We start from the raw sequence: 20,289 nt of genomic DNA, 5'->3' as shown, positions 1-20,289 counted from the left end.
GGTTTTACCACGACCAGAAATCACTTGAAACAAAAAAACATTGAGTAATATTTTTTTACTTCGATTAACTATATCTAAAAGAGGAGTTTCTCAAGATCTTTAACTGATCAAAGAGAATAAAGTTTAAAAATATGATCCTGTTAATATTACTCCTAATAAGACCTTCTAGACTTGTTTTAGTAAGCAGTTAATTACTTAACATAAATTATAATCATAACGATAAAAAGTAAAAGTAAATCTAGCAAAAGTTCTAATTCAAATGGGTCTTATTTTTGAAATATATTTTAAATACTTTTCAACACTACTGACTAAAAATGATAATTGAAAATTGTTTTTTTCATAAATCAATCTAAAAAGTTATAAATCCTAACTAAAATTGGAATAAATTCTTTTATTTTATTACAGATGGTAAGGCAAATAAATGTTGACATGAAAAGCATTATTTGGAAATTGTCTACTGATATATATACATATCTGATCTGATATATCCCTGAGTGAGTATTTCAATAAATCAAGCAAATATATATGGGTAAAAAGGTAACTCCCCATTGATAGAAACGCTTTAAAGCCATTGAATCTTAAGACGATCTTAGGAACTTATAGTCGAACATTAACACAACTTAATACATCCCTTTTCAAGTGTTAAGTAATGGGTATTTGGAAAAAAAAAGTATGTACATATATATATATAAGAATTGTGGATTGCTGCCTAATCACCTACAGCCGCGTTTAAGGGAAAATGTTACCATTGCCCTAAGTCTCACAAATCCCAAAATATTTCACAAGTTTATCCCCTTAGGTAGGATTTTGGCAATAGAAAAACAAAAAAAAAATAGAAGAAGACGAAAAAAAACACCAAAAAACGTAGGGAAAAAATGAAACCAAAACGAGCACGTTAATCAAAATGTAAAGGGGAGGCGGACGCCTGGCCGCCAGATATCGCCATCTAGCTCCACTTGAGCAGGCCGAAAAAATTTTAATGGCTCAATAAAAATGCCATTTGCGCTGCTGCCTTCTGCCTGCTTGGCTACTTGGCCTGGGCTGCTGACTCCCGCAGAAAAGTTGGCTTTAAAGGAAAACAAAAGCCAAACAAGGCTTAACACATTTTCCCAAATGCTTATCTAATCAGCGTAAAGTATCCTGACACCTGAGAAGCCAACGGCAATGCCAAGGCACCACCACCAGCACCACCAGCACCACCGCCACCATCATCAACCACAAGGAAGGCAGCTGTCAGGGCATTAATCTGCAATTGCCAAAAAAGAAGAGAATTCCGACTTCCAATTCCAATCGAATCAAATGTAAATCAGAGACAACGCCAGGCAGAGGCGGAGGCAGTGGCAGAGGCAGGCAACATCGATGATGCCAGCAACTGGCAGATTTTCCATTGAACTAGTTGCACATCTTCTTCACAAGGGATGCTAAATGTAAGAAGCAAGAAGAAGAACAACAAGAAGGGTATTGGAGGTGGGGGATGGTTTAGGTTTTTTTTTCGTTTTTTTTTGCCACCCATTTTGTTTGTGGCGCGCTTTATCAAACAGAAAATTTAAAAAACAAATAGCCAGGGCAACAGTGGCAACATCGCCCAATAACAACAACAACAACATCAACAACAATAAGAAAAAACAACAACAACAACAATAAGCAAATGCTGCCATTAATTTTTTATTGGTTCTCCGAAATCCGATTCATATGCCTTTTACACAGATTTCTCAAACATTTAAAAGTGCGAAAAGATCAAAGCGAATTCCAACTTATTGTCTCTGGCTCGCTCTCGCTTTCGCTCTCTGTGGTTATTGGTTTGGTTTTTATTTTTTTTAATTTTTTTTGTATTTAGGTAGGAGAAGTTGCCCCACAAAAACCCCACCATGGAAGACTTAACAAGATATGCCACAGAACTATAAATTCTCTTGGCCTCAAAGTTACAGTTTAGCTACGACTTTAGCATCTCTCTTACCCTCAGTCCCTTTGGCCACGGCTTGCCCTTTCCATGTGTGTGTGTGTGTGATGATGTGGCGTATTTGCTTGTAAACATTTGACGAGTTCCCTGGACTGGACCACCCACCCATCAGACCATCAGGCCATCAGGCATCAGAACGTCCATGGCCAACGGTGTGTAGAGAAAGTCAAAATTAAATCAGCAAATCTGAAAACTGAAAACGGAAAACTGTTGGCACACATACACACACACACAGAGGCACACACTACTTTTGCTGCAATGGCAAACTGATATTTTGCTGGCACTGCCAAACCGCATATCAAACTGTCGACCATTTACCATTTGAGGCTAACAACGAGGTGCGGCCTTTGCCAAGTGGTTTTGGCTGCCGTTGTTTTCATAACACCAAATCGACCCCGAGTTTCCCCTCCGACCACCCGAACCACCCGACCCTTCCGACCCATCGAACGATCGACCCACACCAGGGCAACATAGTGACGCCACTATGTCTGCCGCGCCACGCCTTGGCGGCCTGCATTCGTATCAGAGAAAACACACTCACACACTCACACACACACACAATGGAAAAATAAGAAGAAAAACGAGAAAAAAAACACACACACAAGATAAAAAATGAAAAATCATAGATGCCCTTTTTATTATATACTCTTTACAGAAATGGCTATAAATCATTATTCTAAGGAATTTGTATTGCAACTAAACTAATTAATTTCAATTGCGAATCTTTCTTCAGAAAATGTCCTTCAAGAAGATCGTAATCTAGACATATATCATTTGGAATCGTTATATTCATAAGGTATGAACTATTTGTTTGTTTTAAAGAGGTTTTTAATATTTGTCTACAGGATATTTCAAAATTTATTCATAGACTGCATGTTGCATACTTTAGGGGACAAGATCACCCAATTTCACTGCCTTAGAGCCTTAAAAATAACTTTTGATCGATAATATAAATACTTCGATATAGAGGAGATATCTTTTATTATTAATTGTGTCAAAAATCATCAGAAAGTCATCAAGAAAATTATAGACATTTAGTACATTTTGAGTATATATTCGTAAGTTTGATTATTCGTATCACAGGACAATCACTCGGACTTAATTACTTGTCATTGTTCATTGGTATTATTCATTTGATTTGGTTTGCTATTCATAGGATTAAACGAATAAATGGGTACTAACATGATGAACACTTGTATTCAATTTAGTTTTAAGCATCATTCATTCGATTCATTATGTTACAGAATATCTCAAATGGCGACTTGAATATATTCATAGAGGTCTTTAAATTATAACTTGATGCTAGTATATGTATTATCTAATAATTTGCTTAAATTTAATGCAAAAGTTTCATGATCAATGTCTAGAAGAGATTTCTTCTTCTGTAAAGTGTGTGGTGTGGTGTGTGTGTGTATGTGTGTGTGTGTATATATCCACAGGTATGCAACTAGGTACTCTCCTGTTGGTAAAACTTGTTCTGGGTAACAGAATAACGCAAACATATAAAGTAACTTAAGTATTAAACTAATGCAAATTAGCTTCCCAAGGGTATAAAAACTTCGACGTGCCAACAAGTGCCTTTACTTTAACTTCACTTGTTATATCGTCACTTGTGGGGAACTGGAACTGCCGCTGGTTCTGTTGCTGTTCTATGCTCCTCCCGGTTGTTGTTTACACGTGCCTTTGTTGAGCCGCTGACGCTGACGCGATGCGTGTGTTCCGGCCCAGGGCCAAGGCAAAATACAGAAAGAAAGAAAAAAAAAAGGAAAGGGGGGCACATGAGAACGGGCATGACTATGACTAAGAGTATTTTGTGGGAAGGTGGGGAAAGGGGACCCTGGTCTCGGCATGAAGTTTTGCGTACTTGTATTTACATACAAACAAACACACACACACAGCAGCAGCAGCAATTGTAGTTGTAGTAGTATTAGTAGTTGGATTGCCAAGTGCAGCAGCAGCAGCAACAGCGGCCCCCATGGTTGACTTTCCCATGAAAATAAACATGAGTTTTGCTCCGGCAGTCGCCAAGATGTCTGCGCCGGGCTTTTGCCTCACCTGGGCTGCGGTGAGTGGAGTGGAGTGGAGTAGAGTGACGGGGCAGGGAAAGTCGATGGCAAATGGCAAATGGGGAATGGGTAGAGATGGAGATGTCAGGATGTTGCCATTGCTGTATTTTAATAATGCATCGAAATGAAAGTGGCTGTCAACTGGAGATTTGACAGCTGCTTTTGGCGCACGACAAGGATCGATGATGATGACGACGACGACGACGAAGAAGACGATGGCAATGACGATGATGATAATGATGATGATGATGATGATGCTGTTGCTTTTGCTAATGTTGTTCATGATGATGATGATGATGTTGGCGGCAACGGCGTGTCAGGTGCGTAGACAGTTTTGACTTTGCACACAGATTATTTCACTTACTGGGCAATAATGTGAGATAATTAGATGGTGGCAGAACTGGGGGAATGGGGAAGTGAAAAGTGGCAAGTGGCAAATGGTTTGAGGGGAAGGAAGGGAATGAGCTGTTGCTGCTGGCACTAATCGGGCGATGGGAGTGGGTGGTTAGGTAAAGCGGAATTCCAGGCTCATTAGCACATGGCATTCGCTCCGTTACTCATAAATGCCATAGATCTTTTTTTTCTCTCTCTCTCTCTCTCTCTGTTTTCCTTTTGTTTTTGGGCATGGGGATGCCCAGCAGCTGGCCCACTTGATGGCATAAACACATTGCATGGGCTCTTTGAAGTGCAAATTACCCGCGGGGTCAACTTAACTTCAACATTGAAATGGGGTGGTGGCCCCAACCACTACCCCTGCCCCATCGGTTTTTGGGATTGTGGTCTCAGTTAACAATGTGCTGCTACGGCCACGGCACATTCGAAACCATAATACATCTTCAAAATCTGTTTAATGGCCCTCCATCTTCTCATCTTTGGCCACTTGAGAAGCTTTTGAAGCAGTTGCTATTTTAATGTGGTCGATATTCTAAATTTAAACAAATAAACAAACATCCTCACAACAAATACATGCCTGAGTTATTATTGTTGTTGTTGGTCTATTGGCTATATAGTAGATGGTGATTCTCTATTGGCATTGGTATTGTTGGTTTGTTTCTTCTTCAAAGTTTATTGTTTTTAAAACCCGTGCAGCAGCAACAACAAAACACACACAAGAAGAAGAAAAAAAAAAACTGTTTGATATTTTTCAATTTTCATATTCCTTTGCTCTCTCTCTCACTCCCTCTCTGTTATTGAGTACCTGTTAATTTGCCACTTAAAACGTGCGAAAAATCATTCACATTTTCACTTGATTCATTTCGGTTGGACTCAAAAAGCAGGCAATCGATGTTAGTGCATTTGGGTTTATGGTTTCCGCCTCGCAATCAATTCTATGAGATATAAGTATTTAGATATACCGAGAGAGGAAGAGATAGAGAGACAGAGAGAGAGAGAGAGAGACCAATATGTAACCCCAACTCAAATTGTACAATTAAATTTCATTGAGAAATTCAAAATAATTAGAGAAATTCAGCAGAGTAATCAATATACTAATTAGAGAACATCAATCATATACCTAATGTAAATATAATAAACTAATAAACTAAGCAGAACAAGAAACAGTATACATACTAAAGTACTAAAGTAACTCTAGTCGAACCATCTTACTACGATTGAGAGCATCTTCTTAGCCAACTTTCTTCGAGATGTTTGCTCAAGAGCTTTCCTATGCAATAATCCTATATCCAATTTCCTGCAGCTTTGCATCTTAAGGACATGACATGAAGGACTTAAATGAATCACATGTTTCGATATCAAATAAAGGTGAATTCACATCATTGAAATTTGTTTGACAATAATATATTTTTGGACTATGTTTTGAGACTTAGAGAAATGCTGGAACAGGATGTCCTGGGTCTTGTCTTACTTTTCTGTTAACCTTTCTCTAAGCATAAGTATTAACTGCAATCTAGATATTGTTAGGATACTTTTAGAATATTAAATATACGAAAGTTGTAACAGAAAGTGATTAAAAAAACAAAAGCAAAGTAAAAAATACCTCGCTAATAATTGTCTCAATATTAATTCCAAGTAAGTCAGACAATTGATCAAATAGACTGCAGACTCCCCCTTTGGGTATAAACAACTTCCTATTACCAGAGAAAAACTAATTTCATTCATTTGGATAACAATTTAGCGATGGCATATGAAGATATGTTTGCTTCCTCTCCAACGTTGAGATGTCACATACGCATTTGAAGTAAATCCTAAATACCGGGCTTAGTTGATTTGAGGGATTAGAGAAGTAGTGGCTCGAATAATATAGGGCACAATTGTGCCAAAGGCCCTCCCTTGTTGCTTTTTTTTTTCTGTAGATTGAAAGTAGTGCTTAGTCATTTGGGGAAGAGTAGTAGATACCCAATGATGAAAAGCGTCTCTTTCTCTCTCTCTGTCTCTTTGTCTGTCTTTCTGTCTGTCTCCGTGTTTCAAGTAATCAATTGTTCATTATCTCGAGTCCTATTAGAAGTAAATGTTGCTATAACATTGCTAGCTTAACAGTCAAAGAACTACGATTACATATACATACACATACATATGTAGCATGGATGTTACCCACTTTACGAGCAAAACAGTTAAGATTAACGATTATTGGTTAGCTCTAGAGCCAACCACATGGCATATTTGTACCAAATGGTTAACTCTTTAATTTAATGGATCTTAAAGTTTTACAAAACGAAACCCTTAAAAAAGGGCTTCTCTTCCCTGCAGATAAAACTACTTGAAATAAATATTCAAGAGTATTTTCAAATGGATTTTAGAATATTTTACTATTATTAACCTTTAGTACGTATAATCATTGACTACAAGTTAATAATTAAAGAGAAAGTTTAAGTGAAATAGTTAGACTTTGAGATTGATGTACTAGAATGAATTATTATCAGATTTATTTATATATTTTTAGGATAAGAAGATTGAAGGTAAGGTAATAAAAATTATAAACCATCTAATAAAGTTCGACTTTAGAGCATTTAAAAAAGCTGCCTCCTCTTTTTGTGTGTCGTTTTCATGAAGCAAATGCATTTTTCATCTAATATTTGCAATTATTATTAAACATTTTGTTTGGAAACATATTTTTTTCAAACGTTTTTTAGTGTCAATGCATTTTTTTTCTTAAGTCATTGTTTTCCAGTCGAATACTAAAGATGTTAGCGATGTCATGCTACATGGAAATATGCTATATAGACAGAGTTTTCTCTAAATGGTCTCATTTAGATCTCATTTCAAGTTTAAATCGAATGTTTAATGAAACACTAGAAGGTCCAATGAAATTTTTGCAATTAAAATAAATCCCTTGGGAATTATTCGATTAAAATCAGCGGCATTTTAACCTTAATTAATAGAAATGTTTATATTAAGAAATCTATTTTAATGGCTCTTTCTTTTGCTAACAAGAGTGGTTGATCCTCAAAGGAGGGAGAATGAGGAAAATATCCTCCCCAAAAAGGAGTAAGCTCGAGATCCAAGTCCAATTAAAATCCATCAAACTATTACTCAATATTTGTCAAACATTTAGTATGCATTCTATATTATTCTATATATGTAAATGGTTCAACTTTATTAAAAATAAACACAAAAAGGTGGTCTTCGGTTTTGTAGGCTTCGCCAACTTTTTTCGCTTCATTTAGTTGCAATGTAATTCCCAACTAGTTTTAGCGTTGAAGATATGGTATGGCTATTGCAATTCTGGAGTTCTTTAGCAAAGTCTGCTGATGATAGAACTTGGTAGTTCTTGAAATAGCTATACAGACAACCTGCTCACCTTTTTGTGTGTTGCCTTTGAAATAATCTTCTTTTGTAAGATTGACCTTGAGCCGGCTAAGCTCGATTTTATTGAAAATATTTAGTACAAATTTGAAAGGGATTCTTTTATATCCTATTTTTTTTTTGGGCTTTCATTTCACATAAGATAAGCATAATTAACAATAAGGAATAGAAGATCGTTCTAATGAATAGAGATGGATAAAAAAGATGAAGATTTTGAGACACCTGTTTTGCCATACAATAAATGATGATATCCATAGATGATGTCTTTCTATTAGGCTAGAATTTCCAATCGCATGGGTCAATAACCAGTAAATCGTTTATACGTTTCTAATTTCCATATGATCTTTATTTATATCGTTTTTATTTAACCAAAAACCAAACTACTACACCTTCTCATGTGTATATGAAGCGTCTAGCCTCAGTAAGTTTTGGTTTCCCCTTCGAGTTGTCAAGTTGAGGGGGATAGAATGGATAGCATGACCATGATGAGGGGGGAGAGAGGTAGCACCCCACACGCAACTAGTGTCAAGAATCGCATAAATTTCCAATTCCGAGCTACAAAACAAAATATACTCATGGACTCAAAGTGTGCCATTTAATGGCCACCAAAGGTCACGTTCACACCATCGTAATGGCTAATGGGCGACCGACCGGTCTGACAATTCAGGTAATGTGGATAATTTGCTGTCAATGATGTGTAACGCTGCCGACAAAGATGATGATGACGACGACAGCAGCAACGGCAACAACAAGAATCATGACGATGGCAACGATGAGCGGTCCTTGTACTTATTTGTTGTCAAACAACAACAAGCAGCTAATAGTCATGGGCTGCATTTTACGGCGCCTATAAATAGGCACTACTAGATGTTAATGTAAAAGAGGGAGAACAATCCTAGAAAGACAGAATGAGAGAGACGCCGCGTCAAGGATGGTGGGGAAGGGGCAAATAATCATCGAATTTTGACAAATTGGTTGTTGAAGCAGCCACAAATCCGAGTGCTGATCGATGATTTGTTATCTTTGATTTAAAATGCTGCACACCACTTCGTGCCGTCGATAGAGCAAATCAAATTTTTGACAAGGTGTTGAGAGATAGATGAGATAGATGCCGCCCTCCGACGACCGCCTATAAATCAATGGCAGTTTGAAGACAAACTTCATCCACCTATAAACTATAACTGTGCATACACTTGAAGAAATTATGCCATGAAATTTGAATGAATAATAACATAAAATAGGTAAAATAGAGCAACCAAACGCAAAAAACTAAAGTTTGGCAACACAAATTAGTTGACTTTAGTAAAAAATCGATTAAACAATTAGTAAAACTGAACTTAAAAGTGATTATGTCATATTTAAATCAAAGAGGATTGATTAAACTCAAACTCGAGATCGAAAAGTAGTAGAACCAAAATAGAACAAGACTAGAGGATTGCCTAACTCATTTTTTGCTTTCCATTTCGAATACTTAACTTAGGCGTTACTTAAGATGGGTTAACTTGAATGATATGAATGAGAATGAGTAACATATTTAGAAGGACATCTTCAATAAGAATCTTTAGTGAGAATACCAGGATTCTGTCCTTCCTGTCCAGGAAGATGTCCTTCTAAATATGTTACTCATTCTCATGAAATGGAATCGAATTGTGTGGAGTGGGGAGAATGAAGTGGGGGGACATTCTAAATTTTCGTCGAGTGTATCGGGGATATACATAAATGTGGTAATTGTGGCAAACGATTAACTTGCGGTGGGCCGCAGCAGCAACTAAATAAACAAGAGGAGAGGCGTTTTATGGCTTAACGTGACGATCAGTCAAAACTAAATAGAAAACATTGTTGTTTCAGACATTTTGTTGTGTTGTGTTGTGTTGCGTTTGCATTGTGTTTGCTTTTTGCGTGCTGCAGGGCGGCAATAAAAAACAACAACAACAAAAAAATATATATGTACAATATTTGTTTCCAATACTATTCCCAGCATAGATCTAAAAATAATCATTAACAAAAACAGCCGCCGAAACGGCAAACAGCCAACGACATCTTCTACATTGAACTACACACAAAACACCTCATCTACACACGCACTCACACACACACACAAGCACAATATGGTTGATGGGTCGGTGTTAAGGATAACCCTGTTGTTTTATGACCCATTCTTCCATTCTTCAGCGGTAAGCGGCGATCGTAAAATCTGAATACCAATACTAAACATATAGACAAGATAGAGACACAGAGAAAGCGTGAAAAATGCAATCCTTTTCTAGACCACTTCTTACACATGTGTGTCTCTCTCTCTGTGTGTGTGTGTGTGTGTGTGGGAGGAAGGAAGATTGAGGTGGAGGTTAATGGTAATATTGAATTTTCCAACTTTAACTTCATCTTCAATTGGCTTGTTTTTATTTCTTTCAAATGAGCTCTGATTTCTCTTACTCTACTCTATATACTAACTACTTGACATGCAAACAGAACTGACAATGCAACAACAACAACAGCAGCAGCAGCATCATCATCCCATCCCCCCATGTCTGGGATGGTCGTAAAAATCAACTGATCTTGGTCCTGTGTCTGTTTAAAATGTATACACAATTATTTTACGACCTTTCCCATATGATATCTGGGCGAAAAATACTTTAGTTGATTTTACTTTACTTCACATAGCATCACTTTACTTTCGTTTTTCTTTCTTTGTACTACTTGGAAAAAGTCGTAAAAATTTTTACAGAAAAGGAAATGTTGTATTAAATTCAAAGATAACGGTGTCATAGGCCGATACCGAGATAAACCAATTGCACATTGAACTCAATCATCTATATTAAATGCATGAAAACAAATATACAAAACATATGGCAATGTTTTACTTCAAGCCATAATCTTAATATTAAAACATTCAAACATGCATAATGTTTAAAAAACAAACAACAATTTGACAATCATCCGAATTGATGTTTGATCAAATCCTTTCAAAAATATTTTCTACACATAATAAGGTGAACGTCAATATTGTAAGCTTTGCCAATCCTTCGCTTTATTGAGTTGTAATTCTCAACTTGTTTTGGCATTGACTGTGATGATAATAGAACTTGGTCGATCTTCAAATATTTATACAGACATTAAGATTCTTTGGGTTCGAGACGACTGCTATGCATTTCGAGGCATTATAAATCTAGACAGATAATATGCAGTTTCTTCTAATTGCAAATGACACAAGTATCAGAGTCCTGAACCCAGACAGAATTTATTATTGAATGGTTTTTAAAAGATCTAAATAATATGCAAATAATGAAAATATATTTCGTCTGCATTTTATAAGAATTTAAAAACATATCCTTAAGGTAATGTCAATTAGAGCTGATTGCTTACCAAATGTCCTTTAAAAGGGTTTTGTAAAGCTACCTCAAAGGACATTAAAATAACGATATCAAAGTAGCATGGACTTAAGCCAAAGTCCATGTCCAACCATCTGAATAACTAAACTCAAAAGCTATTAGACCTAAATATTTCGACTCCCATTTTTGTCACTCTATATGAGACATCATAATGAAATTTCGAAATGAAAACATCAGCATCTCTCGGCCTATAACACTCCATATAAATTGGATAGCCAAATTATGCGTATTACTATTATTAACCAGGATAAATTATATGCAAAGTTGGCCAAATTGCTTATGATTGTTATGCGGATTCGAAAAAATATATATTTCATTATTTTCAAGCGGGAAATCGTCCAGGAAAAATTGTCCTTGGATATTGAAAACAATTTGACTAGTTTCAGAGTTAAGATCTCTGTTTTTGGGGGGATATTTCCCTTCTCATTCCAATTCAAGCCAAAAGTTTAAATAACTTTATGACTACAGTAAAAATTATATAAATTTAAAGTAAGCAAAAACTTTTTTAGCATATTTACATGTTTAGAATCAGATTGGCAAATTTCAATAAGATTGATTTTATATTCTTCAGAAGACAAATTTTGCTTTGAAGCCTGGAAATACTTTATATATTTATTACTATTGCTTCAATTTACTAGAAGTTTTTACAGTGTTTTGAGAGAAAGATTCAAGTAAATTCAGATTTGATATTTTACTGAATTTTTTCTTACTAATGATTAATAAACATTAATTTAAATAAATTAATTGTTTTGCAATTTAGTTTATGTATGGCTTCAATTGGACTAACAAACAAACATTTACACAATTTCATAAAACTTACAAAATTTCCTTATTTACTATAATTTTTAGCACAGGATATTCAGATGTTCCTTCTGTTTCAGTTAATTATCTTTTAAGTCCCCTAGATTTAAAAATAATATCTAAAGTAGATTAGAGTAGATATTGACCAGGAAAAATCAGGTTTGGAGTTTTCTTACAAATTAATAATGAATATATTAAAATTCGTATAAATGGTCTTATTTAAAAATTTAAATCGATAGATCTAAATACATATATATCAACTCAATATGAATTAAAGTTGAAACTCATATCTGATAAGATTATTGCCTTCTTTTAAATTTGATTCCAAATTTTTGGCTCCACCCACACACACGAAAAAAAGGAAATTCCAACAAATGAGAAGCAACCGATCGTTACGGAATGATGTTGGTCATTATATATAAAGCCCTTTATTTTGTATATATTTTAAAATTCTAGTTTTAATTTGAATACCATTTTCAAAATCGTATAATGCGAAAGCTATGTATGTAGGTATATATTGCTGGCATTTCATTTGTTGAAAAATCATTTATTTCGATATTGTTTTAAACACAGCAAGAAGATAATTTGGCTCCGCCCATTTGTAGAAAATTCTGACAAATCAGAGACCAGTGGTGAGAAATGATCTTCAAGTATATACATATCTATATATTTATATACATATGCTGAGCACACACATATACGGATCGTGGATAAACATTGGTTGATCCACAGAGAAGGAAAGAGAGAGAGAGAGAGAGAGACTTGACAAAATGCCTCCCAAAGCATTATGACTTATAGAATTAAATAATTATTAGTTTAAAATAGTTTAAGCATACTTAATTAACTTTAGTCATGATAATTAACTAGATATGCCATGAAACTGATGACTGAGATTAGGATTGTCATGTCTCTCTCAAAGATTTCCCGAGTATATTTGTGTGTGTTTTTCTTTTTCTTTGCATGTATTTATAGTTCAATACACTGATCTGTTTGACTCTTCCCCACACACACACTCACACACACGTACACCCGCACACACATGCTTGAAAGTATTTCAAGTACTCAAACCAAATGCCAGCCCACAAGATCAATTTATTTGTTGATCGGTCTTCTAGCCAGACGGAACACAAAAATCGTGCGCAATAAGCACAAAGCATTTCGGGAATTACGGGAAACTACGGCAAATACGGAAACGGATACACGCATACGCAACAATAAATACCGTTAAACGGAACTATAACAAATCAAACCAAACAAAAGAAAACGTTGTCGGGCCAAGTGCCAAAAGAACAAAAAGTGTTATTGCAAAATCAATTAACCAAGTTTTTACCAAGTGACAAAAGTGTTGTGAGAATTATGTTACCATCGTCCTGCTATACAAATGTTTCAACGCTGACAACGTCCGACAATGAGGAACTGGTCAATACCCTGTTGGCCAGTCCCGAATTGTTGCGTCAGGCAGCCAATGGCAGTGGCAATGGCAATACGGTCAATCCATTGGCCACGAATACCGCCGGAATCGGTTTAGCGGATAATCTAATGCAATGCAATGGAGCGTTCCCGTCAGCCTTTTATTACCAGGGCCTTGGCATGGATAGTTTCCTGGCCCTGCATAACAATATCTGGACATTGCCCATATCCTTTCTACACAATTCACATCGGCCGGAAAAGCCACCATTCTCCTATATAGCCTTGATAGCCATGGCCATAAGCAGTGCTCCCAATCAGCGGCTAACATTGAGTGGCATCTACAAGTTCATCATGGATAAGTAAGTCTGATTCTAACTAGATCGATCGATTTGGATCGATCATGGATCACATCATTACAATTGTACAATTGTAAATCAATCAAATTTTTCCTAAACTTGAAATGATCTTGGAAAAGTTTTAATGGAAAATTAGCTTACAATATTTTATAGTCACGATAAACAATGGATTTAACTAAATAATCTTTCCATTTACATATGTACATAGATGTGATTGTATGTTTATGCTGGAAATAAAACAATCTTGAGGAAACTTTTTGCCACATTTCAATGCCAATTCATTTTGGGCTTTTCATATCAATAAAACATAAAGACTATAAATTTTCCTGAAATTTGATTAAAGTTCGATCATTAACCTTCTCTTCTTAAATAATTTAAGTAGATTTCGACCCAAAGATAACTTGCTTCTTCTTTGGCCTCAAAAAATTCTTTTCCTGAATATAATAAACATAAATATTTATTTTAAAATATATAAATTTAAATCGTTAAATATCATATAAATCATAATAAATACTCAATTCCATTTTGGCCTCAAAATAAACTAAAGTATAATCTTTATTTATGTTAAAAGCGTCATCAATTATAGGATAATCGCTGAAACTGGATTTGAAAATTAAAACTTAAGCCCATCCTAGAATTGAAATTTTATTTACTTAGTATCACTTTCTTCACATCTTGATCTGTGGATCCTCTTTTTGCTTTGCTTTAAAATTGCTGAGACTCAACCAAAAGCAAATGGTTTTACTCCTTTTTTATCAAGGATATAATAAGATAAAAAAGTACATCAATTTTTTTTAATTTCCCTAAAATTGGTTACCCTTATTCATTTCTGCATTTCTCTCAGTTCACTTATTCCCTTGATCGAATATAAGAAAAATATTTACATTCTTTTTTAACTTTTACGTTTTCTAACTTAACAATCTACAGGATTTATAATATATAAATTTATATAAGTATAACTTGCTTAGGTGAAGGCTAAGACCATTTCAGCCTAGGCCTTCAATTAGATAACTTTAACATAAAAGACGATTAGCCATTACAAATAAGAGAGATTTGGAGAGAGATTAAAGTAAGTTTGAACTGATATATGTATATTTTTTTTATAGATTTCCCTACTATCGCGAGAATAAGCAAGGCTGGCAGAATTCCATACGACACAATCTATCCTTGAACGATTGCTTTGTGAAGGTGGCCAGGGACAAGAATACAATTGATGACAACGACAGTGCGGGCAAGGGAAGCTATTGGATGCTAGATTCATCCGCATCCGATATGTTCGAGCAGGGTAACTACCGACGGCGACGTACACGTCGGCAAAGGCATTCCGCCAATTCCAATCGCTATGACCGGGAGACGGGCAGGGTAAGGGAAACGTCGACGAAGACGACAATTAAAGTTCCGCAAAATAGTAAAATAAACAAAAACATTCATCTATTTCTCTGTGTGTGTGTGTGTGTGTGTTTGTGTGTGTAGGATGTTGGCAGTGGCAACGACGGCGAGGTGAGATCCCCCAGTGAGTCTCTTGCCGATTTCGATCTATTCTGCAATGAGAGGCCCAATTATTCGGATCGTATAACGGATTTGCATCGTCAATACTTGTCCGTTTCCTTTGGCTTTAACAATTTGTTTAACAATGAAACGCGCAGAATGCCCAGAGATTCCAGCGACATGCGAGACAGCTCGTCGGCGGAGAGTCCCAGCTCTAGCTCCGGAAAGACAATAACAACAACAGGAGCAGCAGCAGCAACATCAGCAGCATCGAGCACTATGGAAAGTGCCTCATTATACGATGAACTACATTCCCCCAGCGCTTTCACGCCGCCGCCTCTACACCATCGGCGTGATCCAGCCAATTTTGTTGGTGTTGGCCTAGCCCCAGTAGTACTAAGTGATGCATTTAAAGGACTGCAGGACTTCCTGGTTGATGCCTCCGAGACAAGGCCAATTGCGCCAGCATCGTCATCATCACCAAACTCATCAGCAACCTCAAACAATCGAACAAAGACTACGCTATTTACCATCGAGAATATTATCGGGAAGCAATAAAAATGAGATAAATAACCCAGATGGATATAGCTTAAACTTACGTATATGTAGATATAAGTTTGTTCAATATCCCAAGACTAAATTTAAGCGACAGATGACTTCAATTTAAATTTGATCAAAAAAACAATACAAGAACCAAAAAGGATGTGTGGGCAATTCATCGGTATCTCAAACTTTCTCACCCACTCAGGATTTAAAAGAAAGAAACCTTGATGAGTCCCTCTATTGAGCGAGTGGTTGATTAACAGACGATTATTTGATTCAAAATTGATTGAAAGAAGACTCAAAAATGAAGCTTTCCCAGGTTAATGAAGTGTATGATTGAAAATATGAATCAAAGTTAAATAGTCAGCTCGTCAAGTCCTTGTGCCTATGATCAGGTCTCATTTAGAACTCTTTTAATAAGAAAGAGCATTCAAAAATGACTCATATTTGATCAGAAGTATTAAAAATGCTGGTTGGCTTGTTTTTGGATCAAATTTTAAAATGATTGCAGTCGTTAACACAGTTTTAGACACATTTCTGTATTGATTAGATTTAAGACAATTTTTTTTTAATTTTTTTTTTTTACTTTAAATAGTTTTTGTTTTTACATATGTACTTTTCTTTTTATAAAGCTTTGAAACTTTGTTTTCATTTAATGAATATAAAAATTGAAAATCTGTAAAGGTTTACATTTGAAATTCTCCTGGCGAAATTGTGGAATTTTCTTGGGTTTTACATAGATAGATACTTAGTCAAATCAATTTAAAGTTAATACGAAATACTCTTGATTGAAGTATGTAATTGCTTGTATTTATTAACAAAATATACGACTGTTTGATGAAATTTTTTAAATTGAAACATTTGAAAGCATATTGAATAGTTTTTTTGAGTGTATTCCTAGTTAGAGGGGAAATGGAATTAGCTGCCCTTCATACAAAGGAGTTATATAACTAATAAATACATTCGTTAATGTAGGTCGTTGGATATTGTAAAACCACAAAAGCAACATTAGAATTGAATCGGACAACCCTCATCGCTCCACAATATTGATGTAAATGGACAGCTTCCAGTTCCGTAGCTATATAGACCCTTTAGCAAAAGGAATACGACTATCCCAATCAAGATCCATGTTACAGTTCCTATGCGTAATTCTTAGACTGCTTCATTGCTCAGATTTTCTCTATAACAAATGGGAATACTTCTTATTAAATCTTCACGTTCGTTTGTTGTTGGATATTTGCTTATTCTTTCTTTTTTATTTGTTTAAAATATTTCAAATTAAGACAACAACTTTCAGATCTATACTTTTCGAGCTTAAAATGTATGTATAAAGTGAAATGATACTTGTTTTTAATCAAATGAAATTAGAAAACACGTTTAGTTCATTTACAAAATGCTTCTTCCTTTTTTCCAAAAAATATTCAATATAATATGGTAAAACAATAATAAAGTATGATTCCTAATGGGGATCAATTGGTAGATTTGCCACTTTATTTTTAATTATGACTGTTTGAATTCAGCCTAAAAGTATTCTTTATCTTTTAATTCGAATTAGCGATTTATAAATTCTGCAGAGTTGACGAAGCAGAAACCAAAACAAACCGCATAAAAAACGGCGAATAAACAGAAAATGAAGGAAATGAAACAAATACTAATTACCAGTTAAGTCATATAAACACTTACTAACATAGCTATAGTAAATAATTACAATTGATCAAAAGGATTTTGGGTTTTAAGTTACATAATTGAATTGTTTGCCATTTTGCTAGATCAGAGTATATATGTATGTATGTAGATCGCTTCGATTATGAATTATATGGAGTGGGTAGATGCTTCATCCAACAAAATAAAGATACTCTTGTTCGTTCCTCTAACTGTTTAAAAAAAGGGAATAAATTATATACAAGTTTATTATCTTATAGTAGCATTTCATCCTTACTCATATATTTCCATCTCCCTTGCTCAGTCTTTTTCAATTACCCATTTCGGAATTCGGAATTTTTATAAAAAAAAAACTTATAAGCTACTCTGCATTTTCAAAAACGTAAATGAATATCTAATATTAACAATATAACTTGAATTTGTTACGAATTTCAAATTGATTTTTCTCTTACTGAAGTAGTGAGACACACAAGTACTCGCTATCTCTTTCATTTCCATAACAAAGCGGTCCAGAATCTAACCATGTGCGATTTAACAACAATGGGAAACCTTTAAAAGACGACAAAATTATGTATTTCAGATGAGAAATACACATGATTGCAAAACATTTCTTTTCAGATGCACTTGGGGAATATATATACAGATGCAGATGTGCCAGTAATACTATACTGAAATATGATTTCAAAATCTGAACAAATCAGTCTTCGCCTTTTGCTCTTTTCTCTTCTACTAACGAGTACAAACATAACAAAACTTGACTTTGTTGTCTAGCTTAAACATTTTCTCTTAATATTCTTAATTGATGACATGTGGTTAAATAAAAAGAAAGAATTTAGTTGGGTTTTAACATTTTTTTTCTTTATTCTGGAGTAGAAAACGGCTTCACAATCATTGTCCCAATTAATGCGTTTTATTCGGGCACCTTAAGCGGACGATTTGACTGCGACGGGCTTCTGGGAACGCAGAACAGCAGAGGCGCGACGAAGAGCAGCCTGTAAGAGAGGAATTAGATAAAATTTTATTAATATGCCAGTCACAATTATAAATTGCAGATATATTGGGAATTAGAGGAAGCCTCAGATAGGATTATCAACACGATCAGTCAGCGATCTTGGTTGTGTAGCATTAAAATAAAAAGATCATCATACTAAATGGCTTTGTTCAGGTTTTGTTTGTGCGGAGGAGGTGGATGATATGTCTTACCTGTGTCAGATCTTTGCGGTACTTGGAGCCAATCAACAAGTTCTTCAACTTCTTCAGGGAGCGTCTGGGACCAGCCTTGAAGTCAACACGCACCGTGTTCTTGGCAGGACGCTGAGCATATTTGCCCTTTTTCAGCACTGCGGTGAAGCCCTTCTTATCGGCAGCAGGAACAACGGCAACGGTCTTTTTGTGGACGACGCCGCTGTAACGGTAAGAGCTAACACTTGTCAAGTTGTTGGGCTCCTGAAAGAGAGGGAGAAAGCAATAATATTAGTTAACTTGCCATTTAGAAATAGCCCAACAATGGTATAGCCAACCTAAATGTATGTCAGATTATGAATTACTATCATGTTGTATTCAAATATCATTGTGAATATAAATAAGTTGGAAACATCATGGTGAACTCTGCATTTAGAAGAAAGAAACCAAAACTAAACGAAACTTACTGTGCTGAAGGGTTTCTTCACATCACGCTTCTTCAACAAGAAAGCGTTGTTGTTGCGAATGATCAACCAGTTGAGGTGCGAAGAGGTTGCCATCTCAAGTCTAGAAAAGAGGGGGAAAAGTAACGGTTAATACCAAAATTCATTGAACTTCATTAAAAGTCAAGCAATATTAAACAAATATCAGCATTGGGTGATGAATATAGTCTTCAAGAACTCTTCTGCTCCGATCAATCATCATGGAAACTAACTTAGAACACATTACATTTGAAACAACTTACCTATAAATTATATATGAGAAAAGAGACGGCAAACGCAACCAGATCAAATATGAAATAGAAAGAGAAACAACTAGTTAGTAAAATATTAACAACATTAATAAATATCAAGTTTCATAGTTTTGTTCAGCATTGGGTGATGAATATAGTCTTCAAGAACTCTTCTGCTCCAATCAATCATCACGGAAAATTGCTGAATTAAACAAAACCCAGTACAGAATGTTAAGACTTACCTATAATGAAGAATTTAAAATACCAATCGAATCCAGATCACATAGAAAATAAGAAAGAGATATTAATTAGTTAAGTATTAATCACATTAACGGACTTAATTCTAATTTATTGAAATTTATCAGCCTTGGGTGATGAATATAGTCTTCAAGAACTCTTCTGCTCCATTCAATCATCACGAAAAATTTTCTAGAACTCTGTGGCGACATGTGCTTACCTTTTGTATAGAAATGGCAGACAGCACAAGTAACGGGAAGAGCGTGAAAGAGAAAGAAAAATGAAGTTAGACAATTTTATCCCAAAAATATAACTTAACCATGATTCACTATAGTCTCCAAGTATCAAATGCCAATAGTGCCACACGTGTGTCTCAGTCTCAACGGCACACACCCGTTCCCCGCCAGGAAATATATGCCGATTGCACACAAATAAATTTACCTCGCACTAATGTCAGCAAATTGGTAATTTCCAATTGAACAAATAACACAAAGCCACAATATGCAATGCACTGGCCATATTTTCTGGCTGTTAACGGGGCTCCATCAAGTTATAACTTAATCAAATCAAGACAAAATGCAAAATGCCCACCTTTTCTCGTTGAAAGACCAGCAGGAAAGAAATATGGCAGCCACCGAACCCGGTGAAGTTGGCTGCGATTAGGCACAGGGATGTATTAATGTCTATCGATACATCGATA

The 20,289-nt window shown here is 35.4% G+C and overlaps 2 protein-coding genes and 3 non-coding genes across 5 annotated transcripts; 1 reads left to right on the top strand and 4 right to left on the bottom strand.

The window, feature by feature from the left end:
* Window positions 1-13,281: 13,281 nt before the first annotated feature.
* Window positions 13,282-16,229, top strand: LOC6639089 (fork head domain-containing protein FD2). The gene is made up of 3 exons (XM_002062344.3): window positions 13,282-13,747; window positions 14,851-15,106; window positions 15,218-16,229. Exons 1-3 carry the CDS (start codon window positions 13,335-13,337, stop codon window positions 15,788-15,790), a joined length of 1,242 nt encoding a protein of 413 aa, XP_002062380.1. The 5' UTR covers window positions 13,282-13,334; the 3' UTR covers window positions 15,791-16,229.
* Window positions 16,230-18,273: 2,044 nt separating this feature from the next.
* Window positions 18,274-20,251, bottom strand: LOC6639090 (60S ribosomal protein L28). The gene is made up of 4 exons (XM_023179090.2): window positions 20,181-20,251; window positions 19,087-19,186; window positions 18,641-18,883; window positions 18,274-18,429 (listed from the first exon to the last, which is right to left on the bottom strand). Exons 2-4 carry the CDS (start codon window positions 19,177-19,179, stop codon window positions 18,361-18,363), a joined length of 405 nt encoding a protein of 134 aa, XP_023034858.1. The 5' UTR covers window positions 19,180-19,186; window positions 20,181-20,251; the 3' UTR covers window positions 18,274-18,360.
* On the bottom strand, window positions 19,259-19,334 carry LOC6638956. The gene has a single exon (XR_049613.2). It is a non-coding gene; the product is annotated as a small nucleolar RNA CD11 (small nucleolar RNA).
* On the bottom strand, window positions 19,480-19,555 carry LOC6638957. Its single transcript, XR_049614.2, has one exon. It is a non-coding gene; the product is annotated as a small nucleolar RNA CD11 (small nucleolar RNA).
* On the bottom strand, window positions 19,703-19,781 carry LOC6638958. The gene has a single exon (XR_049615.2). It is a non-coding gene; the product is annotated as a small nucleolar RNA CD11 (small nucleolar RNA).
* Window positions 20,252-20,289: the final 38 nt, after the last annotated feature.

Source organism: Drosophila willistoni (assembly GCF_018902025.1).
Source record: "Drosophila willistoni isolate 14030-0811.24 chromosome XR unlocalized genomic scaffold, UCI_dwil_1.1 Seg144, whole genome shotgun sequence".
Classification (NCBI taxonomy): domain Eukaryota; kingdom Metazoa; phylum Arthropoda; class Insecta; order Diptera; family Drosophilidae; genus Drosophila; species Drosophila willistoni.
The sequence above is the reverse complement of the archived record's forward strand: the minus strand, read 5'-3'. Positions and strand labels throughout refer to the sequence as shown.